This window comes from Meriones unguiculatus, chromosome 19, assembly GCF_030254825.1.
Source record: "Meriones unguiculatus strain TT.TT164.6M chromosome 19, Bangor_MerUng_6.1, whole genome shotgun sequence".
NCBI lineage: Eukaryota > Metazoa > Chordata > Mammalia > Rodentia > Muridae > Meriones > Meriones unguiculatus.
Genome location: NC_083366.1, coordinates 20,430,555 through 20,454,284, shown reverse-complemented (window position 1 = coordinate 20,454,284; position 23,730 = coordinate 20,430,555). Strand labels below are relative to the sequence as shown.

Below are 23,730 nucleotides of genomic sequence, written 5' to 3'. Positions count from 1 at the left end.
TCAGGGACAGGGCGGGACCAAAACTGACAGCAGGAAGTGGGGCGGGGGCGGGGTACTCGCGGCTCTGGCGCTCACGAGATTTAGCGAGACCGAAGACGCCGGCAAAGCGGGCTGGTGCCGCCGGAGCTCTCGCGCACGCGCAGTGAGCCCCGTCTGCCCGACCTTCAAGGTTCCGCCATGTTCTCGCGGGCGAGTGTTGTCGGGCTGTCGGCCTGCGCCGTGCAACCGCAATGGTATGACTACCTTGGGAGAGATGTGGGGCTCGGGCTGCTGCAAGACAGGAGGGATGGGGCTGCATGCTCGCTGCAGGCTGAGGAAGGCCCCCGCTCCTGCATGTCCCGACCCGGCCGCAGGAAAGTCTGCAGACCTGGGAGGGCGATTGACAGAGCCCGGGCGTGGGTCAAAGGGAACAAGGTCACGGTTTGGTCCCAGGAGACTGGAACGGCCATCTGGGACCTCAGGACCGGGACGGGAGTCTGATTGAGCGTTGGAGCTACCCGGGTTTCGATAAGCTCCATACTTCCGTTACACACCCAGGAGCACGCCTTGCAAAGCTTTTAGAATGGTCCTCAAGGTGAAGGGGAGAGCCAAGAAAAAGCCTAGGGAAAGTTAAGTTGTAACTTTTGTCTTTGACGGCCTGAGCGGCGTGTCCTTTTAAAATGTGATCGCTTCCTTGAGCTCTTTGGTCAGGCCCCCACTGTGTATTTGGCTTTTTTGCTGGGTACTGGAGAAACGAAGCCCTCTTGGACTTGCAGGTCACCTTGTTGCTGAAGGAACTTCAAAAATCGGTCGATGAGAAAGACATCTAGCACTGTCATCATACCCTCATGTTGAAGTAGTATCCCTGCAAGGTCATAAAACTGTTCCAAGGTCCCTCGGTAGGAGGGGAGAAGGGCACACACACACAGGCCTTAATAAAGTGATGTTTGTTAACTGCCATGCGATAAAGAAATGCCATAAGGTTTGACGACTTATAACATTAATTTCCTGGGCAAACAAAAAATGCGTATTAGAATGCCTAGGGATGGACAGATAAAATGTGGCTTACAGATGGACTGCTTTGAAGCCAGAAGAATTGGTGCTAAGGAGATTATTAACTATAGGCGGTGTTTAGCTATTTCTTGATTTTACAGTATAGAGGATTGTTAAGGCGCCCCAACACTAAACTAGGGTTTGTAGCCTAGTTTATGGAACTACCAAGAATTAAATGAAATAGTTCTTTGATTAAGCAAAGAAGTTATATGCCAAGGCTCCAAAGTTGTGAGGAATTAAATATGATGTGAACTATGTACATAAAGAATGTTGGCAGGATGATAGTGGTGCACACCTTTAATCCTAGCACTGGAGAGGCAGAGGCAGGTAGATCTCTGTGAGTTCCAAGGCAGCCTGGTCTACAAAGGGAGTTCCAAAGAAACCCTGTGTGTTGATGGGTGTGTGTGTGTGGGTGATAGATTAATCTTGGAAGTCAGGCTGGTTTACTTGTGTGGGAAGTCACTGCAGTAAAATTTTCAGTTGTGTCAGTCAGCCTGTAGACATTGTGGAGTGCCTGCCGTGCACCAGTTGGCTCCGCTGAAACGTGAAGGGTCTGTGAGCTTCCTGGGAAAGTTCTTGGCATCCGGTGGTGCTCAGCAAACATCAGCTGTTTTCCATCCTTTGCGTTTGCTGTGCTCGATGTTAATTCAAGGTAAATATTTTACATAAAACTCTAGACGTAACTTTTTATGGAACACTGGTGAGATCATTTGAAGATAGTTTGGTAGTATTGCTTTTACATTAAGAGCTCTTGGTCTTAGGTAACTAGTGCTGGGAACCTAAACTGGAATGAGCAAATGAAGGCCAATTTTAGCCTTTATGGAATGTTGGTTTTCAATGAGTAGACTAAAGATTCAGGGAGCATCAGTGTTATATTGACTATATTCCTTTCCCTTTGCAAATATTTCATTGCTCTTGGTGCCTGATGTCTTTCCATCTTTAGGTCTTGTTTTTTCCATTTTAGTTGTCTTTGAAATCAGAAATTAAGATATTAAGGCTTCCAGGGCTAGAGAAATGGTTCTGCAGTTACAAGCATTTGTTGGCTCTTGCAGAGGACCTTTGTTTGGTTTGCAGCATCCATACATACCATCCATAACTCCACATCCACAGGCATCAGCCTCTGTACATACAGTACACATATATACATGCAGGCAAAAATACTCATACACAGAATATAAATGTTAAAAAATCTCAAGGTTTAACATTCTACAAAGATTGTGAAGAGGAGAAATGTGCCTTTGCACTCACAGAACCACGGAGAAGCCTTGTCTTGGTTCTGTTGATGTTAGCTTTCAGAGAAGAATGGAGAAAGGGGGTTCCTGACTTTACTTCCCATATTTAATTTAGAGGGAAAAATATATTTTAATTTTTTTAGTGTTCAAGAATCCCTAAAATGGAGCTGCTGTATAGTGAGTACCAGTGGTCATAAATGAAGAGTGGGAAGGCAGATTTCATCCGAAGTATATTATCTTCTGGTAAATGTACCTGGGTAGCAGCAGGGAGTGCTCTATCAGGTGGACTCGGGAGCTGGGTTTGAGTCCTGACACCACCACTTCGCCTGGCTGTGTGTCATTGGGAAAATTACCTAGAGTCTGCCCCCCTCCCACCCACAGTTCTACCTTTGAAATAGGCAGTGCTCTAAAGTGTTGCACAGTGGAAGAACTGCTGGTTTGGATCAAATACATGAATTTAAACCATGAAAACAGGTTTATAAGCACTGTACATACAATACATAAAAAGGCTGTTCTGCCTGTCAAAGGAGGAAATGATGGAGTTAGGGAAGAGAGATCTGTAGAGTACAGAATTTGATGAACTTCAAACTATTTCTTGCGAGTTAGCTAATGTTAGGTGTTTTCCTTAATTTCTGTACTACGCAGCATTACATACTCCTTAAAAACCTTCCAGGTTGTTAATGGTTTCCTAGGCATCATTCCTGACTCACTCCTGTTTGAAGACTTGAAGGCATCAAAAAACACGATACCCTCAAAGGAGACACTGCAGCTTTACCCACAGTCCACTTGCTTCTGTGTTTGGAAATTGCAGGGTTCTGTAATAGTCTCCAAAGGATGAGTCAGGCCATGGTGCAGTGATTGAGACTATCCTCATTGCAAACTCTTTGCAGTGTGAAATTGAGTAGAGCAAGCTATCCCAAAGCTCAGGAAATGGAGATGGCAAGATGGCCCAAAGGATACAAGCTTGACATCCTGAATCCAATTCGCTAGACCCACAACTGAGGGAGAGAACCAACTCCCAAAAGCTGTCCTTTGACCTCTATCCTTGAGACTGTACCCTATATTTATATTTTCTCTCATAATAATATTTTTAAGTGGTCAAGTACCTCATGGCCGTTAAATGTTCAGATTGTTCTTAAAAGTAAAGTTTAGTATAGACAGTCACCTTGAGCTAAGTGAAGGTGAACCATGAGCACTTCTGCCTCACCATACCACACACTCAGAATATAAAAACAAAAATGTTGTGTTGTCCAAGTTGTGTTATGCAGTTCAGAATTGTTCCATACACTATTCCATTATGAGCCACTCATGTCAGTTAAATTGAAGCATGTGTCTAAAACCACACTTGCTAACTAAATCTAGAGCATTGAGGAAAGAAAAAAACAGCTCAGTGTTACTTTTGCTGTGCTACTTCTAGAAGGGATTAATAGAATGGTCTCTGTGTAGCTGTTATGCTGAAATAGTTTGTCACATCTTCCAGCTTCGATCTTTTCTATATTTTTACAAACAAACCTAATATTTTCTATATAGTCTATTTTTTTTATTTGTTTGATTTTCTTCCTCTATGGCTGAGTAATACCAGTATTAAACTGTGTAGTCAAAAGTTTTTGTTGTTGGTGGTGGTGGTGTGTGTCATCTGGCTTTTAACTTTTCTAGTGCTAGGGACTGAGCCCAGGGCCTTAAATGACAGGCAAATGCTGTACTACAGAGCTGCATCCCCCAGTTTATATGCCAAGAAATTGACTCTTTATTGACAACTGTTTTGGTGTTATGACCTACACTGTTCTTATACTTAATGTCTAATAGCAAAACTAAGACACAAAGCATACATCATTCTGTAACCTGCATTTGAAAGTTATAATTTAAAAAAAGAAGCACATTTTCCAATGTGGTTTTAGGTTTGTATGATGCTGAACATTTAGTATGGTCAGTTCATATCCCTACCCATCCATCTGGACCATTGCCCTTTGTGCTTAACATCATGTATTAGAGTGATATGATATGATCCTGTGGTTCATCTGTTAAAGTCCAATCATTTTCTGAGTTTTATCCATTTTCACATTTTAGAACCATCATGGTGGCTCAGAGGGTAAAGGCACTTGCCACCACGTTTGATGACCTGAGTTTGTCTAGTGAAGAATTGGCTCTCTCCTACCATTAGGATCTCAAGTTGACATGTGTGTCTTGTCATTCATATGGCATGTGTACATGAATAAATGTTTTTTTGTTTTGTTTTGTTTTTGTCTTTTGTATTTAGAGTTTAGTGGTTGGAGAAATGGCTTATAGATTAAGTGTGCTGACTGCTCTTCCCAAGGACCTGGGTTCAATTCCCAGCACTTTTACATGATGGCTCACAGCTATCTGTAACTCCAGTCCCAGAGGATCTGATGTCCTCCTTTAGCCTCTGCAGGCACTGCACAGTCATGATACACAGACATGCGCAGGCAAATTCCTTATACACCTAAACATAAATTGTAAGAGATTTTAAGAAGTTTATAATGTTCTTTATCTTCCAGAAGCTTTATGGTTTTGCCTTTTCCACTTAGGTCTATGGTCACTTTGTTATAGAAGTAGGATCATTGTTTAAATTAATATTTTTGTGTGTGGATGTCTCACTGCCCAGCTCTTTGTCCATCAAGCAGCGTTAACTACTGTAACTTTATACAAGTGTCAAGTCAGAAACTTGGCTCGTTTCTTCTGTTTCTTCTTCAGTATTATTTAGTGACCCTGGATCATTTGCATTCCTGTAGAAATTTTAAGATCAATTTATTCATGTCCAGAGTAACTTGTGTTTGGGATTATGTTAAGTTTATATATCAAGTAGAGGAGAATTGATTTTGGGCAGTGTTGTTTATAGCCACGAATCATTTATTAGCTGTGAAGTCTTCATTTATGGAATCTGTATTTAAATTTTTAGGATTTTTTTTCTCAATATTTTGGCTTTCCTCATGCAGACCTTACATGCATACCTTCTTCCATTTTTGGAGTGTTTTTATTGTAAAACACTCATAAAAAAATTAAAACTATTTTATAGTTTTCTTCATAGCCAAACTGTTTGTGCTGGTATGATTGGCCATCCTTTTTTGTGACTTCGTCTGAAGAGTGAGCGTATTATTACTCTTCATGTATGAGACTTGAACACGAAGGATTTAGTATCTAAAAAGGGCCCAGAAACTACTCTCTGGTTGCTGAGGGTACATATAAAAGCTACTAGCTTTTTTGTACATTAACTTACTTCTAGGTGTGTGTATGTGTGTTGTACTAACTGTATGTTAAGGCTGGGGAATGCACACTCATTTCATGTGCATATAGGGCAGAGGAGGATATGAGGTGTTGTGGTGGTTTTAAAACAGGTTCTTTGAACTTGGAGCCAACAAGCCCCAGTGACTCTCCTATTACCTTTCCCCTGATGCAGACACCCTATGTAGGTGCTAGTGATTCAAACTCAGCCCCTCATTCTTTTGTTGTTGTTATTGCAAACATATATGTGTTTGTATATGTAAGTGTTGCAGCTTTGAAGAAAACTGTTAGGGCTCTGATCCCTCTGTTGCTGGTAAAGGTGTAACTATTGTAACAGCTCTGCTCAGGTAGGGGGGAAGTTTCTGCATCCAAAGTGTCACAGCTTTGCTCTGAGAGGTACGCTGGCAGTCAGGAGCCAAAGAATACCACAGAAGTCTCGCTGCACAACAAACCTCACACAGATTTACTTTAAGGGAAAAACCCAAGGAGGGTGGCTGCCTCTGCTCAGGTAAGCCTCACCTGAATAGAAGGCAAACTTTATATAGGGTTTCTTGGGGATGGGCTGGGGTGGAGATTTCCAGGGTGAGGATTGGTGGGACTCTGTTTTTTGACACCCCCTACCCCCCATCTTGGGCTTGGGGTCAAGTCAGGATCAAGGCGTTCTTTCTCTGGCCCTTTTACCCTATAGTATATACATACATATTCCTAACTATAACTTGTTGAGTTTATCTAATGTTATTTGTGTATGTTTTCAGGGCTGACCATTAGGCACTGGACAACCAATTGGTGTGCTCTTCCCTGGGGCCATCTCTCCTTCTCCCAGCTTTCCTCAGTTGCCTCTAGTTTTGTGTAGGGTTGAAGCCTCATGGGCTTTACCCCTGTGAAGTTAGGTCCTTATTCTTATACAACAATTGCTCTTAGCCACTGAGGTATTTTTTTTTTCTTCCCTCTGATTATTTGAGAATTTCTAAATAGACAGTTGCTCCACCTATGGAGATGAGATTTTCATTCTGTTCTTAACATTTGCTATAACTTTCAGTGTGATGAGTGAGAGGGTTAAGAGGGACTTCTTGGGTTGTTCCCAGGTTTGGGGAAAAGCTTCTAGTTTCTCATCATAAAGTCATAGTTTTACTTAAGGAAGTTGTCTGCTCTGGTTTTCAAAGGCTTTGTTATGAATTGCTGTTAGATTATGTTTTGTGCTTCTGCATCTATTAATTTTTCTTTAAGCTTTTGGTATGATGAGTCTTATTTTTATATAGTAAATCAGTATTACGTAACTGTGTAGGTGCTAGTTTTTTAACTACTTTTTGGGGGTCCTTATGCCTCTTTCCTTCCACCAACGCCCCAACACTAAGCAAGAGAAAAAGAAGGTTAGGAGGGATGTAGACCTTTTTAGACTTGGTTTCTGATTAGTCTCATTGGCTTCTTTGGGGCTATACCAGTCTCGTCAGGATATCCAGCAATCCATCTCAAAAGGCAAACAGCAAGACAAACAGCCTTCTTTCTCCTCCCATTCGTCTTTTTGAAGCCCCTCTCTGAGCTTTAGTATTTATTCTGTCTCAGAGTCCTCAGAATTCCACAAACCTCTGCTGGGAAAGACCATGCCCCTCTCCAAGCTGCAGGAGACAATCATCAGTTTTGGACAAACTAAGGCAGTCCCATTTCCCACACTTGGGATTAATACAAAAACCTGCTTTCAGAACATAACTGAGCTTTACATAATTGAAATAAATTCTACCTGGTCATGGTGTAGAGTTCTTTTTATATATTTTTGTGCCTGCATTTATGAAAGGTGTCACTCTGTTTTTATTTCTTGTAGTGTATTTATCTAGTTTCAGTGTTAGGCTAATATTTTCTTTGTAGAATTAGAAAGTTTTCTTCCACCTCTACTTTTGCCTGCTATTATTTGGTTGTTTTTAGTTTTTTTCAATCAACTACCACCTCTACCAGTGGTTTTCAGATTTGTATCTGAACTCTCAGTACTGCTTGTTTCCTACCAGACATTTCTAGCTAGCCCCCTACTCTTTCTGGCTATATCTTACTCAAAATCAGTTTCTCCAGGTAGCTTACCTGCTCTTCTGTGTTGGTTATGATCATAGAGTCCACTTAGATCCTTACTTAGAGCTCCAGAGGTCAGCCTTCCTGCTGCCCTTTCTCTAAGTATGTGCTCATGTGTTGTCTCCTATTTGCTTTGCCTACACCACATGCCAGAGTCCAACCCCTCCTCATTTCATGCTGGGGATTGCCATCCGAAATCTAATTTTTGGGCTTATAAACATCTCTTCCTTAGCCACCTACTTTCTGACTGAATTCTAGGCTTCTTCTGTGCCAGGGGATTCACCTCTCGTACCGTAAACCTGGTCATAAGCTTTAATAGGAAAGCTGCTGCTACTGTCTTGCTAAGTGGATATGGTGTGCCTGCCAGGCCACCTCCTAAATACTTGGATTTATTCCTGTAGATGAGTGCTGCTGCCAGCCATGGTCAGAGCTAACAGCTGAGATTCACAGCTGCTTAGAGTGCTGGGAAGACAGGGCTATGGAATGCTCAGCCCTAAGTGGGATATTAGTGTCACTCCTTCCAAAGCTCAGGGATCATCCCTGAGGGATAGAAAATGTGTAGAATCCATCGTGGCATGGGCTGTGGCACTCTTTGTATGGGAGCTGTGATAACCTACCCAAGATTGAGTCCTTCAACATTCTTCTGGAGGGGAGAGGTGCACCTCCCTCCTTGGGTGAGACTATTGGCACGTAATAGTTGTCAGGTGGTAGGGGCTCACAGACCCTGCCCCTTCCTGAGGATTTGTAGACAACTGTTGACAAGAGTTGTAGATCTGTAGACAAGAGTTGCTGAGGGAGGAAGAAACATGTTTGTTTGTTTGTTTGTTTTCTCCCAGTGGTGCCGGCACTGTTAAGTTGCCCTTGGCATTGTAAATAGCCTCTCACTCCTACTCTTTTAAGGAACCCTACTTAAACTCATTTGTTCACAAAAACAGAGGTAGGGAGAAAAGACATGGAGTAGAAGGAAGACTGGGAAGAGGGAGTGTGTAAAGGGAACAAGAGGATAATGTAGGCTTATAGCGATCAAAACATATTACATACATGTATGTAATGTCATAATGAGAACTATTATTGTGTATATTTAATATATGCTAATAAAAGCTCCAAAAAGTCAACTCTGGAACAAATTCTAGGTGTAGGTTGAGGAGGGGTCCATGTAGTTTATAGCTTTGCTTTGTGGTTCTCTGCCCACTCCCATGAGGGCAGAAGTTAATATTTAAAAGAGAGAAAATACTTTAATGGAAACAAGAAGGCTTTATTGTGAGTGGTCTATCAACATGGACAAACAAACATGCCAGGAACATGCCAGTCTGTACCTCTCAGAATGCTGATGGCTTAGAGCCAACTCTTGGTTTTTAAAAACAAGGTTTCTCTGTGTAGCTTTGGCTGTCCTGGGCCTGGCTGGCCTCAAACTCACAGAGGGCCACTTGCTCCTACCTCCCTGAGCACTAGGATTAAAAGTGTGGGTCACCACGCCCAGCTTTGGAGGCAACTCTTTAAGTTAATTATTGGAGGTTTTTAGAGATGGTTTTAGGTAGTGTGCTAAGAGTGGGTTTCATGGTGGCATTCCATGCCTTTTATCTTATTCATATCTTATTCACTGCTTATCACCTCTCTTGCTTTAAGTAACCATCCGTTTTCATGTTTTATGTGCACATGCAGGTATATATTTGTATGTTTAAAACTCCTAGGCCTTGTCTATAAGAAAAAATATTAAAGATATTAACTTTTAATATTTCAACACAGCCTCTGGCCCTCATTTCCCCATGACTATCTTTTATTGCTCCCTAAACAAGACATTGTCCCTCAGAACTGTATTCGGTTGCCTTCCTTGGGTCCTCTCTGCACAAACTTACTGACTGGGTGTTTTGTTGTTGTTTTAGTGTAGCTTTAATTCCCAATATTAATAATGTGTATGAATCCAAATATTAGAATTTTGTTTTTCCTTTTTGGTTTTTTGAGACAAGGTTTCTCTGTGTAGCCCTGGCTGTCCTAGAACTTGCTTTGTAGACCAGGCTGGCCTCCAACTCAGATAGATCTACCTGCCTCTGCCTTGCTAGGATTAAAGGTATACACCACCATGCCACGCTATGAGTGGTAATTTAATAATATGCTATGTTTCCACCTAGGATTGAGATCTGTTTTATTGAACATTTCCTTTAAGTGTTATCATTTTTGTGTGTGTGTATACTTTAGTTTTAAAGACTTAACAAATATTTGATTACATTTTCTGTAAATTGAGTTTTTGTGGATTTTGCCCAAAATAATGTTCAGAGAACATGATCTATTCACTAGCTCCAAATGTAAAAACTATTTAGGAAATGTTTATTGAAATAATAAAAATTGTCCTCAATCTCCAAATTAAAATAAATGTGCTAACAAACTTGTGGTCACGTATAATTATTGTTAATGTTGGTTTTGTTTTGTTTTTAAGACAGGATTTCTCTGTGCAGCCTTGGCTGTCCTGTAGCTTGCTTTGTAGACCAGGATGGCCTTGAATTCACAGAACTACACCTGCCTCTGCCTCCCAAGTGCTGAGATTAAAGACATGCAGCACTGTTCCTGGCTTGGCTTGAGAATATTTTTTTATGAAAACTTTATTATTATTAATTACACTTTATTCATTTTGTATCCCCCCATAAGCCCTTCCCTCCTCCCCCTCCCGCTCCCACCCTACCTCCCCTTTCTGCATGCATGCTTCTCCCCACATCCACTGATAGAGGAGGTTCTCTTCTCCTTCCTTCTGATCTTAGTCTATCAGATCACATCAGGAATGGCTGCATTGTCTTCTGTGGCCTGGTAAGGCTGCTGCTCCCTCAGGGGGAGGTGATCAAAGAGCAGGCCAATCAGTTTATGTCAGAAGCAGTCCCTCTTCCCATTGCTATGTAACCCTCTTGGACACTAAACTGCCATGGGCTACATCTGTGCAGGGGTTCTAGATTATCTCCATGAATAGTCCTTGGTTGGAGTATGAGTCTTTGGGAAGTTCCCTGTGTTCAAATTTTCTTGTTCTGTTGCTCTCCTTGTGGAGTTTCTGTCCTCTCCAGCTCTTGCTATTTCCCACTTCTTACATAAAATTCCATTCACTTTGCCTGCCAGTTGGCCATCAGGAGAATTTTAATTGTACAATAGGAGTCAGGTTGCATTTCAGTTCTGAAATTTAAGTGTAATTAGACAGGTTATCAGTGGGAAAGACTTTATTGACTTGGAAATGTAGTAAGCAGAGGTGTGGAAGTGGAAATCCCGGTGTTGGTGGGAGCCATCATGATGTCATTGCTTTAGGGCTTGGTATTAGTACTGGAATGCAAATGTGTAAACGTTTCTATTCACAAAGTCCTGTATTTGATAATTTGTATAATGTAGTAAGGTAAGCATTAACTGATGATTCTTGTGTAGCAAAGCTACTTTAGAACAAAAGAACTGAAATATTTTTAACTCTTTATCCTCAGGATCCAAGTTCGAAACATGGCAACTTTAAAAGATAGTAAGTATGTTGTTTCTCTCCATATGCAAACTAAATTTTGACAAATAGAAATAATTTCTAAAACATACAAGTTGGGCAGGCAACATGGCTTAGCAGATAAAAGATTCTAGCCATCACACTTAAGACCTCAGTGGAAAAAGAACCAACTCCTACAAGTTGTCTCCTGATATCTATATGCACACTGTGGTACTCACCCATGCGTGCCCACACAAATAACAGTAAATATGTACATATATAGTAAATATGCATAATATATGCTTTGTTGGCCCACTGTATCATTTTCAGAGTTGACAAATTAGTTTACATTGTATGTGTTAGATTTTTTTGAAAGCCCATATGAGATAACATGGAAGAGTGTTGGTCCTTATCTGCATAATAACGACGATGTAACCAGAAAATCTATACTCCTTCAGTGTGTTTGTATAAAGCAACTAAAAATATTGGTATGAATTAAGTAGGTAAAGTCGTTTTTGTCCAATTTAATACTGTATGTGTGTGTAATGTTCATTTCCATGTTTAAGGAATCAATCTTGCTCCTTGGCTGGGACTAGTTGGCACATTTAAATTAGTTTAATTTCAGCTGCTTGTCTCTGGGCTAAGTGCTAATTATTCAGCTTGGCACTTAAGACCTCTGAATTCACCGATGAAATTGTACTGTGCCTCCTTTGTCTAACATGACACTTAATTTTTTTAGTTACCAGGAGACTGAAGTCCATCAAAAACATCCAGAAAATTACCAAGTCTATGAAGATGGTGGCAGCTGCAAAGTATGCCCGGGCTGAGCGGGAGCTGAAGCCAGCTCGGGTGTATGGAACAGGCTCCTTGGGTGAGTCAGGAAGAGTGTGGCTTGCAGAGATGATGTGCTTGCTCGTAGTGATCTATGCTAGGTAGTTTTGTCAAAACTTAGATATATGTGGGAAGAGGGAATCCCAACTGAGAAATTCGCTCCATGAGATTGGCCTGTGGGCATATTGTGTGGTATTTTGACTGCTAATTGATGTAGGCCATCCCTGGGCAGGAAGACCTCAGCTGTATAAAGTAAGCAGAGAAAGCCAGTAAGCAATGATCCCCTGTGGCTTCTGTTTCAGTTCTTACCTCCAGGTCCATGTGTTGGCTCCCTGAGGTGAGCCAAACTGTTGCTTGGAAGTACAAAATAAAATAAAATCTTTCCTCCACAAGTTGATTTGAGTCCCTGTTGTATTGTTGTATCAGTAGAAACCAAACCAGGTTCCTTTCCTGGGCACTTTACATGTGCTTATGTTTTCATGTATGTGATTTACACGTACATGTAATTTCAGTACACCAGAGTCTGGGGACTTGCTTAGGGTCACATGAGTGAACAAGAGCCCTCTGTATGTTTTGCCACAAAGCCTGTGTATTAGCACTGTCCATAACTGTTAACTTTAAAGTTAACAGCCTAAACTAGTTTATTACACTACTATGTGAACGACTGGGAAATAGTATTCTTCCTGTCAATAACCTTGTATGCTGTTAGGACAGCAGGGTGGGGATAAGGAAAGCAGACAGGGCAATAGGGACTCAATTGTAACTTTATGTAATCTGTTCTTGATTCCTTTTCCTATAGAGGAAATTGGCATGGCATTTTTAAGAACTTGGACTTTGTGTTTATATGAGTTTGTACTGATTTGGTTATTAATTTGCCTAGAGATAAGCAAAATTAAGTGGTAGGACGTTTCTTATCCTAACTCTAATTACATCATCCAGAGTTTTGCATTATCATGCTGTCTTGCACTAAATGAAGTCAACGTCAAAGAATTCTTAACTTACTGTGAAAAGTTTTCAAATTTGAAAGTGAAGATGATAGTATGTTATGATTGGTGCCTGTTGCTCAGTCTTTCCAGCCTTCTAGCTGGTGCCTTACTTCTGCTCTCTTCTAGTCTTTTCACCAGGGCTGCAGTAATTACCTGTGACTGTCTTCATTCTGTGCCTCCTGCAGGGCTCTTTACTAGAATGCAGTTGTCAGTGGCCCTCAAGCCTTTACACTGCTCTGTTCCTGCTCCATCTCCCTGCCCATGGTGCTGCTGTTTCATTCCTTTGTTTGCTTTATGCAGGTTTCCACTTGTCTACAGGCCTCTCAAACCATCTTATTTCCAGTGGTATCTTTTCATATCACTTCCTGTACTTTATTTCTCCTGTCATTATGTTATAGGGTTCTCGGTTTTCTTCATCTTGAAGGAAAAGAATTCAGTAAAGAGACAGAAAATATAAAGAGCAATTTATTAGAGATTGAAGTAGGCTGCCCATGAGGGCAGTATAACAGTGGCTTTTCCATTGTGGATTTTAAAGAAATGTTTTTTAGGTGGGTAGCATATTACAGAGATAAGAGCCAAGATAGAGTTATTAAAGGAGGGTGAAGGGAACTCTTCCAAAGAGAAATATCTTCCCTTCTTTTGGATATTTCTCTCAGAATCATCTAGGAACGTCCACAATGAGGATATAAAAAACATTGTAAACAATAACCTTTTTTATTAAGGCATCTGTATGGGGAATGCTCTGCTTTTATGATTTTTAATTTTGTGTGTGTAAAGTGACAACAGAGGCTAGAAGAGGGTGTCAGATCCCCTGGAACTGGAGTTATAGGTGGTTGTGAGCTGCCTGATGCCGTGGGGTCTGGTAACCAAACTCAGGTTTGCTGCGAGAGCACCAAGTGCTGTTTACCACTGAGCCATCTCCAGCCTGTGCCTCAATGTCTGATGTGACAAGAGCAATCTTCCTCCAGTCTAAAGGACATTTAAGTATAAAGGGTGTTCTGATGGTCACAAGCCAGACCCAGCAAGATCCACTTACAGTTTCTTTGATGACCTTGTACCTAACTCCTTTGAGATTGCTCAGGATCCCTGTTCCTTCTTAGGACTGGCTTTTGATTAAAGAACTAAGGCATTATGTATGCTGGGCCAAGATTTTACAGTAGTATCTTGGACTGTACAAACAGGGCTCAAACAGGGCTATCTTCTAGGACTCTTATCGCCCTGCCATCCAGGTCTGTCACATGCATAAGTGTATGTATACTGTGTATATGTAGAAGCCAGAGGTGGATGTCAGATGTTTTCTTCAGTCAAATCTCTACCGTGTTCTTGAGGTAGGCTTTCACTGAACAATTTCATCTTTGTAGGATGGAACCCAGGGCCTCCTACTATACTCTCGTAGTGCTTGAGCTACACCTCTGGCCCTATACACATTTAAGCACTTCATTTCTCTACTAGTTTGCTCAATCAGAATTGAAACAAAGTTAATACTCAGAAAGAAAGGAGTTCTTTTCAAATTTTTATCTTCTTTCTATGAAGAGGGGAGTCACTTAAATGGTTGTTTCTTGCTAATAAGAGAAAATATAAGGAATACTTCCTCCATGTCTCTAACACACAGTTCTTTCCTCCTGGCCCGAGACATCTCATGGGTAACTGTGATGGAGCAGTTAGAACAGATGCTCCTGGCAGCTTCTGAGGTGATTAAGCTGAAGCATCCTCACTTCCAGACAGTAAATGGACATTCATTTAAATATCTCAAAATTGGGACAGGCGTTTATACTATGCTGTAATGAAATCTAAAAGAGGTGTATGTGATCTTCACACTCCCTGGACTTTGAAAGTGAAGATGATAGTAGGTTACGATTGGTGCCTATTGCTCAGTCTTTCGTGTTCTTTCTTTAAGCTTAGGGAGGGGACACTTAGGTATAAAAATGTGAGATTCCTGCTCTATAGTGAAAACAGAAATGGTTTTCTTAAGGTGAGTGAATATGGTGGCTGTGAAGATGAACCTGCAGCCCTGGCAGCAGCCAGCTAGTGAAAGCCACCCCTGGGCCTGGCTTTTCAGCCCCTCAACTTCTTGTTTTCTGTCTCAGGTAACTCATCTAGTACGATCTACGTATTTTAAATCCTGCTTAATTTTCTTCTTTGCTTCTACCTCTTGGAAAACCAGACCAGAAAAGTTGGTAAAGTAATGCCAAAAATATATTTGCACCCATAACTTCTATATCAACAAATTTTGTAAGACAAGAGCTTGATGAAGTACAGATTACACGAGAGGCTTGATAAATACTTGCTTACTACTGTTTTGTTTGTGTGCTGGGAATTTACATTGTATAGAAATCCAGTGCTTAGTTAAGCAGGTACTTTGTGATCTGTCCTTCTTTTGGTTGTATCTAGGCATTTTAGACAGTATTTTAAAAAGCTGTCCACCTTTGTGCTGTCTTTCCTGGTTGTACATAGAAGTATACAAATGCCCCTGATTATACTCATCAGGAGCCACTTAAGAAAAGTACACAGTTGAAATTAGAGATTATCGCTACATTTCCTATAAATTTTATTTCAATACTCTTCCTGTTTTGTTTTTAGCTCTATATGAGAAGGCTGATATTAAGGGACCTGAGGATAAGAAGAAACACCTCCTTATTGGTGTGTCCTCAGATCGAGGACTTTGTGGTGCTATTCATTCCTCAGTGGCTAAACAGATGAAGAATGAGGTGGCTACCCTCACAGCAGCTGGAAAAGAAGTTATGATTGTTGGAATTGGTGAAAAAATCAGGGGCATACTTTTTAGGTAAGTGAGATGGTGTTCACATTCAGAAGAGTGGGAAACATGAATGAATGGAAGTCTCTGTAATAGAGAGGTTTTTTTCATGATATATTGGTGTATCCTGTGTGTTGCTTTTTACGTTGTGCCTGTGCATGTTTGTACACTACTTGATACCGTCTGTGTAATACAAGGAAAATTGCAAGAGTTATTGGCATTAAGCTAAGAAAGGAACCCTTAGATTTGTCACAGCCTGGAAATGTTAAAAAGGAACAGTGGCCATTCAGATTGGACAGAAGGAATATAAATAGAAAGGCCTGGCTTGTCCTTGGTTCTTTGCAGGTGCCCTTAAAGGAGCAGTCATGGTGTGTAGAATACCTTGACTCAGGCAGTCTACCACCCACATCCCCACAAAAACGTGGCCCTTGCTAACTCTCTCCTATTTTCTTTCAACGCTATCTCGTTAACCTATTTTTTTGTGATCTCCAGGACTCACTCTGACCAGTTTTTGGTGTCGTTCAAAGATGTGGGACGAAAGCCTCCTACTTTTGGAGATGCATCAGTCATTGCCCTTGAATTGCTAAATTCTGGATATGAATTTGATGAAGGCTCTATCATTTTTAATCGGTTCAAGTAAGAACATTTAGAATTCAAGTTCTTTCATGTGAATGTCTGCTTAGTTTAGAAATTATTTTGCTATTCACTGATGTCTGTCATTTCAGGTCTGTTATCTCTTACAAGACAGAAGAAAAGCCCATCTTCTCTCTGAATACTATTGCCTCTGCTGGTAAGCTGCTTTCCCATGGCAATGTCACACGCGTTGGGTCAGGAGACCTCTACACTAAGGAAAGCTGGTGCTTTTGGGGTTGTTTTGTTGCTCTTAAAGTCTGAAATGGAGTTAGTCTGTAGCCCAGGCTTGTCTCAGATTTTCATCTTCCTGCTCAGCCTCCCAGGTAGTTAGGATCATAAGTGTACACTGCCTCCCCTGTATTAGGCTGTTGAAAGAATCACTGGACAGGGACTGGGGAGACAGCTCACTGGTTAAGAGCACCTGCTACTCTTGCAAAGGATGTGGGCTTCATTCCCAACATCCTCTTGCCAGCTCACAGTTGACTTTCATTTTACTTGTAACCCTCTTCTGGCGCTGTGGACATCAGGCAAGTGTGCAAAACACTCATACACATAAGATAAAAATAGAGAGAAAGGAGGAGGGAAAGAAAGAAAAGGCAGCAGCACCAGTAGTGCTTTCCAGGACCCTTAATCAAGTTGTAGACACCAGCAGGTCCACTCTTCGATTTATTGAGCAAATATCATTAAGCATACTCCTGTTTTTGATGATGAAAAGCTTTGGTAAAAATTGGCTTTATGCTGTTTGCCAGCAACTACTGTGCCATCAGATATCTAGGTTAGAGATTTAAAAATGCTCAAAACTCATTTGTGACTGATTGAACCTGTCATCATATTGTTAGATAGTCATCTTTACTCTGTAACACATCTTAGAAATAACTCTAACTCATATTTATTATATTTCATCTTTTGAATTTTACATTTGTTTACTTTTGGGTGGGGGTTGTATATATTTGTTGTTTTTCTTTTTTCCTTTTAGAGTTTGGGTGTTCCCAGGCTGGACTCCAAATGCACAGTCCCTGCTTCTGCTTCCTATGTGTGACACCCACTGTGGGTTTTTTGTTTTTCAATAATGCACAAAATAGGAGTTAAAGTCAATACCATCTGAGATTTGTTGTAACACAGTACTATTTCAGCACTTATGAATGAATTTGAAATGTTCTGGTAAATGTCTACATTAATCCAAAATTCATGTCAGTTTCTAGCTCTTCTAGTCCTCATGTTAGGAAGTCCTTTTCTCTCACTGTCGGACTGACATTCATATTTCTTTAATATCTAATGATTGGAGTGAATTTTTTTAACATTATTAGATTCAGTCCTTTTTTTAATTGAAAAAATATGGAGTGCTATATATGTGACAAACGCTTGGCTAGTTACTCTTTAGAAGGCTTTATAATGGTGAAACCCAACACCCTACACTCTACACCCATAGCTGAGGACTGAACCAAGGTCCTTGCACTTGTTAGGCAAATGTTCTACCATTGAGTTGAATCCCCAACCTCATAACTGAAATTAGGTGCTTATTTTATTTATTACTATTATCAATATAATATTGTAATATTCAGCAAGACCCAAAGTCTAAAAGGAAAAAAAAAACAGAACAATTATACAGAACCCCCCCAAAAGAAAGTAAACAAATGTAAACCGCAAAAGATGAAATGTAATAAATACAAGGAAGAGTTATTTCTAAGATAACTAGTAAAGATATCTATTAAAACAAATATTATAATATGTTAACATATTGACATTTGGGGTTTTGTTTTGTTTTTTTCTGAGACAGTGTTTCTCTGTAATAGCATTGGCTGTCCTGGCACCCACTCAGTAGACCAGGCTGGCCTTGAACTAAAGAAATCTACCTGCCTCTGCCTCCTGATTGCTAGAATTAAAAGATGTGTGCTGCTACCACCTGGTTTAGTGTTTATTCTAATGCCAGCTCCTTAACATTAACGTTAACTCTGAAGTAAAATGCTAAATACCTACTGACACATATTTTGCTGATAATCTTTTATGGAAATAGATAGACTCATTTAACTCAGGCTGATTTCTATAATTATAAAAGTTCTTAGGTCTTCATCTATATTCTTCAACGAAACTTCTGTTTTGTTTTGTTTTTAACAGAGAGCATGAGTATTTATGATGACATTGATAGTGATGTGCTGCAGAATTACCAGGAATATAATCTGGCCAACATCATCTACTACTCTCTGAAAGAGTCCACCACCAGCGAGCAAAGTGCCAGGATGACAGCCATGGACAACGCCAGCAAGAATGCTTGTAAGCCTTGATACTATGCTACAGCACATTGTTAGCCTGTACCTGGAAACATGGGATTAGACAGAGCTTCAGGAACACCTAGAGCCCAACTGCGTCTCTGCTGAAGCAGGGTTGTGAATGCTGCTCAGAGGAGCACCAAAAAATGATACCAATATTTTGTCTTGTTGAGATGTCTATCTTACTTGATAAGTAGAGAATTTGCAAAGACTGTGAAAGTAGCTTGTGGGAAAGGTAAAAAAATAACTTGATAAATTCTTACTAGGCCGAGAGGCCAGTTTGGGGATCCAAAATGCAGCAGGGGCTCTTCAGTTAAGCAGAAATTACTCTTTCCTAGTTTTTTATTTTGTTGTCTATCCCTTTTGTTTACAGCTGAAATGATTGACAAATTGACATTGACATTCAATCGTACCCGCCAGGCTGTCATCACAAAGGAGTTGATTGAAATCATCTCTGGGGCTGCTGCTTTGTAAGTAATATAGCTGGGTGCCTTGAAGGTTTTGTTAGCTCTGCATGTGGTTCAGTGAGCCTCTGTTTGCATGAGTTTTCTGTTTTGTGAAAACCAGAAAGACTTGTTACAGCCTCTTGTGTCCGTTCATCAAATCTGGATGAAAGGGGGGTCCCTTGTATATTCTGATTGTCTGAGCTGAAACATTCAAGTTGAATATCCCATCTTGAGATATAAGTATGTGTGCAGCTTTGACTTCCTAAAGTATTAGGAACAGAGCTATGAATAGTTCAGTATCAATTTCAAAGTCTGTCTTTATAAGCCAAACTTTCTGAGTTACAAGACTGGTTTTAGGTCTGGTTTTCCATAATCTTATTAATTACTGAGTGATGAGAATTTTAAATTATCAAATGTCCTAAATTGGTACCATAAAATAGCATACTACTTTCCTCCAGAAAATGTCTAGATTGTTAGGAAATTAAACTGGACATGAATTGTGTGCAGTTCGCCAGCACAAGGCACTTGTGATAGTGTGGAGTATGTTGCCTTTGGTCACTGAATCCTAACCGCCTCCTGACTGGTCACCAAGTTCTCTGAATTTTACCTTCCAAATCTCTCTTTACTCTTTTTTTTTTTTTTTTCCCCAATCTTTTTTCACACCACTTACTATAGGTTATGGTCATCTCCTAAAGTATAAGAGGGTTTGCTGTGGTTGGCTGGAGATGGGGGTTTAGTATGTTGTCCAAGCTGGTCTCAAACCCTTAGTCTCAAGCTACCTTCTCTCTGCATCTCCTCAGGAGCTGAGGTCATAGCCTGGCCTGGCAATAGCTGGAATTTGTAGGTGCCAGACTCGCAAGATGTACTATAGGCAGTGTTTGTTTTCAGAAAATTCACTATCTTGACAGAGGAGACCGGAGTTAAAGAAGGCAATGCAGAATTATGAGGCGGGGAAACTGTGGTCCGGGCCATGTTGTAAAAGGTTATAAAAGGACAGTATAGCCCACAAGGCCTAAAATACTTCCTTAAGGCTTTTCACAAAATTGTCCTGTAAAAAATAATCTAGTGTGTTGTGTATGATCCTGTATTTCTGGCTATTAGCACTTTTTCCAATAGAATCCTGTACAGTTATTTACTTGCTTGGCCCTCAGCTACCTTGATCTTTAAACACATGTTGTTTCTCACCTCCAAGGAGGTACGCTGGGTTTTGCTTGGGCTCAGTTCATCTCTTCTGATTACTCCATTCTTTCTTCATCTGACACTAGAGGAGAAACTTCCAGAAAACTAACCTTTGTCGTTTGAGTGAGGCATCTTTTAGCATTTGCCTTCACTTTGTCTTAGTACTTGTGCCATTTTATCAGGGATTGACTTTGTATTGATCACTGTCCTCCTTAAGCCTTGGAGGGGTGGAGTCTGAGAAATGATTAAGCCAGTGGCATATGATAGAAGTTGCAACTTGACTTTGTCAGCCTTGCCATCCCGAGCATCCTGTTCCTCAACTGTTTTGGTTTCTGAAGATAGCTTTGTTGGGACTGACCCATCTCCCAGGCTGGTCATCATTCCCTTATTAGTATCACAGAATATAGCGTCTTTATGCTCAATTTATAAACATGGTTAATGTACTCTGTCCTGACTCCTGGGATTTTGTCTCCAATGACATGAGAGTAATACTAGGATTAAGTCATTTTGACTTTTTGCCAAATGCTAAGCTGACATTTTTGAATTTTAAGTATGGCATGGCTTGGGGGAAAGAACCGACTTCTCAAAGTCTGAGAACAGTATGGGATTCAGGGAACATAGTTCTTTCTTGCTTCTGAAAAGGGGATGTGAACTGTGAGGATTTAAATTCTTCACAGTTGAAGATGAGGCTTTTTTTTTTTTTCCTTTTCTTTCTTTAAGAAGGTAAGAAACCAAGCTGGGCATGGTAGTGCACGCCTGTAAGCCCAGCTCTTGAGGCGGCAGAGGCAGGTGGATCTCTGTGTGATCAAGGTCAGCCTGGTCTACAGAGCAAGTCCAGGACAGCCAAGGCTATACAGAGAAACCCTGTCTTGAAAACTAGCAAAATCAAGGAAAATGAAGATTGGGACATTAAGCTGAGAATTTAGAAAAAGTAATCTTAATTGAAAATGTATTTTCACATTCTCAATAATTTAAATCCCATCTTAAAAGTTACTTGTGCAGTCTCAACAGTGAATTACTTTTTTGAATGAATCTGCATGCTCTGTAACCTATCAGGGATTGTGGTTCAAAATTTAATACAAACATTGTCTATTTAAGTGATAAAATGAAAAGCATGGATAAATCGTATTTACATTGTCAGCTTAAAATGTCTTCAATGTATATTATTTTTTAAATTTGGAAAATTATATGTTGTCTTGCCTATTTGTATGAATGTTTTTTTGCTACCTCTGACTACGTTGGAATCTGACATTTTATGTCATTGTTGTTTTTAAAGATTTTATCCTGTATGCTCAGGGTAACATGTAAAGAAATGTCCTGTAGTTAACTAGCATGGATTGCTTTTAACCTGCCTGTTTTGTGCTCTTTTCCCTTCTAATATAATAACCAGGGATTAATGAAAATCAAGTTGCATCCTCAGATAAGAGGTAAAGTTCACACAGTCTTCCCCTAAGCCTTCAGCTAAGAAACCTAGCCAGCTATCGCCAAAGTTAGCAGTTTCTAGTCAGCATTACAAGTTAGCAGTAATGAAATTACTTGACAGGGGTAGTTCTAGTGCAGCCAACTTGTGGGTGTGGTTGGGCCAGTACCAGATAAGGCGGAAGGAACTAAGTGTGGGTGCTGTTAGTGAGCCTTTTACAGTGTTACTGTACATTGAATGTGTTGTAGACAGTGTGTCTATAAGAAAATAACGTTAGGCTTAGAGAAATTAAAGTATTGTAGAGTAATTAAGTGTAGGTTAGTGAGAGCAGTGATTCTCAAACCTTATGGTCTAGAATTCCTAATGTCTGGTTTATAGGAGAGTCTCCTCTTTGTTTTGTGGTGTTATGCATAGCCTCTGGAGAAACAGTCATTTATTTGAGTGGGAATGAGGATGAAATAGCATTATTATGAAACCAGTTTGCCCTCATAAATCCCAGAGAGTTCCGTAGACCAGAATTGGAGAACTACTTGCATCTTACTGTGTAAATGCAGTTCTGTGTACCCCATTTAAGAATGTGTTCTTCCTTATTTCCCACAAGGAATCTTGTTTGACTCCCATTTGTTCTATACTGTTTTTCAGGTAAAGAAGGGAAACCCACAGCAAGCTGATTTTAACTGATTGCTGTCTTTGTCAAAAGAAACTTGGTCTGCTGAGTTACAAGACAGCAAGATGTTTGTAAATTATCTTACAATAAACAACTTACACTGAGAAAATCAGTCTCATTATTAATATTTGTGGTTTTCAAAAGGAAATAGTACCAATTGGTTAAAAATAGTAATGTTGTGCTGCTGAAGCTCTTTAGTGAAGGTAAGTTTAGAAGATCTGAGTTACAGTTTTCTGCCAAACTTCAGTAGCCTAGAGCTCTGGGACCAAGGCAGTAATACCTGCAGGCCAGTTTCAGAGACCTCTGGGAAATTGCAATTAGAATGCTAGTGGGGGAACTTACTGTTTCTCATAAAAGTCCTGCAAAGTTTCAGACACATATAGTTTCAATAGCTTTAAAATAACATTTACATGCATTGAGAAGGCAGGTATGTTTCATATAGATGACCGTTAAGATCTGAAGGGCTAGGGAGATAGCTTAATATTAAGAATGCTTTCTGCTCTTCCAAGGAACCTGAATTTGGTGCCCAGTAACTCCAGCTCTAGGGATCTGATCAATATTCTGGTGTCCTAGAGAACCTGCATACTTGTGCCATAAAATTTGAATTCCTAAAGTTAGTCCATGTACTATGTTGGCTTGATAATTTAGTTTTTGGGAAAACAAAGTATTTGAAGAACTTCAAGCTTATGCACTTATTTCTTAATAGTTCTTGCGAAGAGTTTTTGCATGGGTTCTCTGTTTTTATTTAGTGCACAAAACAATTTCACTGAGGTTTTCATACAGGTATCACTGTACCTTGCTTTTGTTCAGTCCCTAGTGTTCTACCCCCCGAAAAGCTCCTGTTCTCATCATACACAGTTGTCTCTCCCATTACTCTGTTTCTTCCCCCCATGAGACTTCCTCCTCCACTCAGTCCCTCTTTTACTTTCATGGCCTATGTGTGTGTGTGTATACACATACATATTTGAAACTAAAATATTTTCCTCAGGAGAGGAAAATATGCTGTCTTCCTGCGTTTACTTATTCCAGTTTCCACAGTGGTCTGTAGTGCCTAGCACCTTGGAGATTCCTGGGACTTCCTGAACAAGGCCTCATTTCTTGTAACTTCTATTTTAGTAGCACACACATTTAGCAGTTTCTTTCCCCAGGTATGATTAAGTATTGGTTGCCCTAATTAATTTTGTGGCATTTTTCTTCTGAAAGCTGTATGTTTAGTGCAGGGGAACACACAGTCTTACGCCCTCAATACTGAGCCTTCCTGAAAACATTTAAGTTTCTATCCTGATGATTGTGAACGATGGTTTGAATGATGACCCCTGGTTATGTGTGCTGCATTGAACACTAAGTTCCAGCTGGGGAAGCGAGGAAAAAGACCTATGGTAGAGGACAGGTATTCTCACCCACCCCACTGTATTGATGCATTCCTCCTTTCTGCCATCTGTCTGCTTTCTGGAAGCCGTTTCTTAACATTGATTTTGCAATCCCCCCTTTCTTTATATATTCACCCCTTTGTACATTTTCCTCTGTCTTTGTATATGCTCAGAA

The 23,730-nt window shown here is 40.3% G+C and overlaps 1 protein-coding gene across 2 annotated transcripts; it reads left to right on the top strand.

Annotated features, from left to right (window-relative positions):
• The first annotated feature begins 68 nt into the window (after window positions 1–68).
• On the top strand, window positions 69–22,294 carry Atp5f1c (ATP synthase F1 subunit gamma). Of its 2 annotated transcripts, none has more exons than XM_021631832.2 (10): window positions 69–233; window positions 11,012–11,046; window positions 11,741–11,872; window positions 15,399–15,603; window positions 16,066–16,209; window positions 16,299–16,363; window positions 18,322–18,477; window positions 18,847–18,943; window positions 21,489–21,525; window positions 22,161–22,294. In XM_021631832.2, exons 1-9 carry the CDS (start codon window positions 178–180, stop codon window positions 21,493–21,495), a joined length of 897 nt encoding a protein of 298 aa, XP_021487507.1. In that variant the 5' UTR covers window positions 69–177; the 3' UTR covers window positions 21,496–21,525; window positions 22,161–22,294. The 2 variants fall into 2 exon arrangements, with proteins under 2 accessions (XP_021487507.1, XP_021487508.1); XM_021631833.2 differs by lacking the exon at window positions 69–233 and adding an exon at window positions 1,526–1,684.
• Window positions 22,295–23,730: the final 1,436 nt, after the last annotated feature.

What these genes read in the sequence shown, in the direction of transcription:
- Atp5f1c (XM_021631832.2), top strand. Translation starts at nt 178, where the DNA reads ATGTTCTCGCGGGCGAGTGTTGTCGGGCTGTCGGCCTGCGCCGTGCAA. An exon ending in ATCAGGGGCATACTTTTTAG is followed by an intron (nt 15,604 to 16,065) that starts GTAAGTGAGATG and finishes TGTGATCTCCAG; the next exon opens with GACTCACTCTGACCAGTTTT. An exon ending in CAACGCCAGCAAGAATGCTT is followed by an intron (nt 18,478 to 18,846) that starts GTAAGCCTTGAT and finishes TTTTGTTTACAG; the next exon opens with CTGAAATGATTGACAAATTG.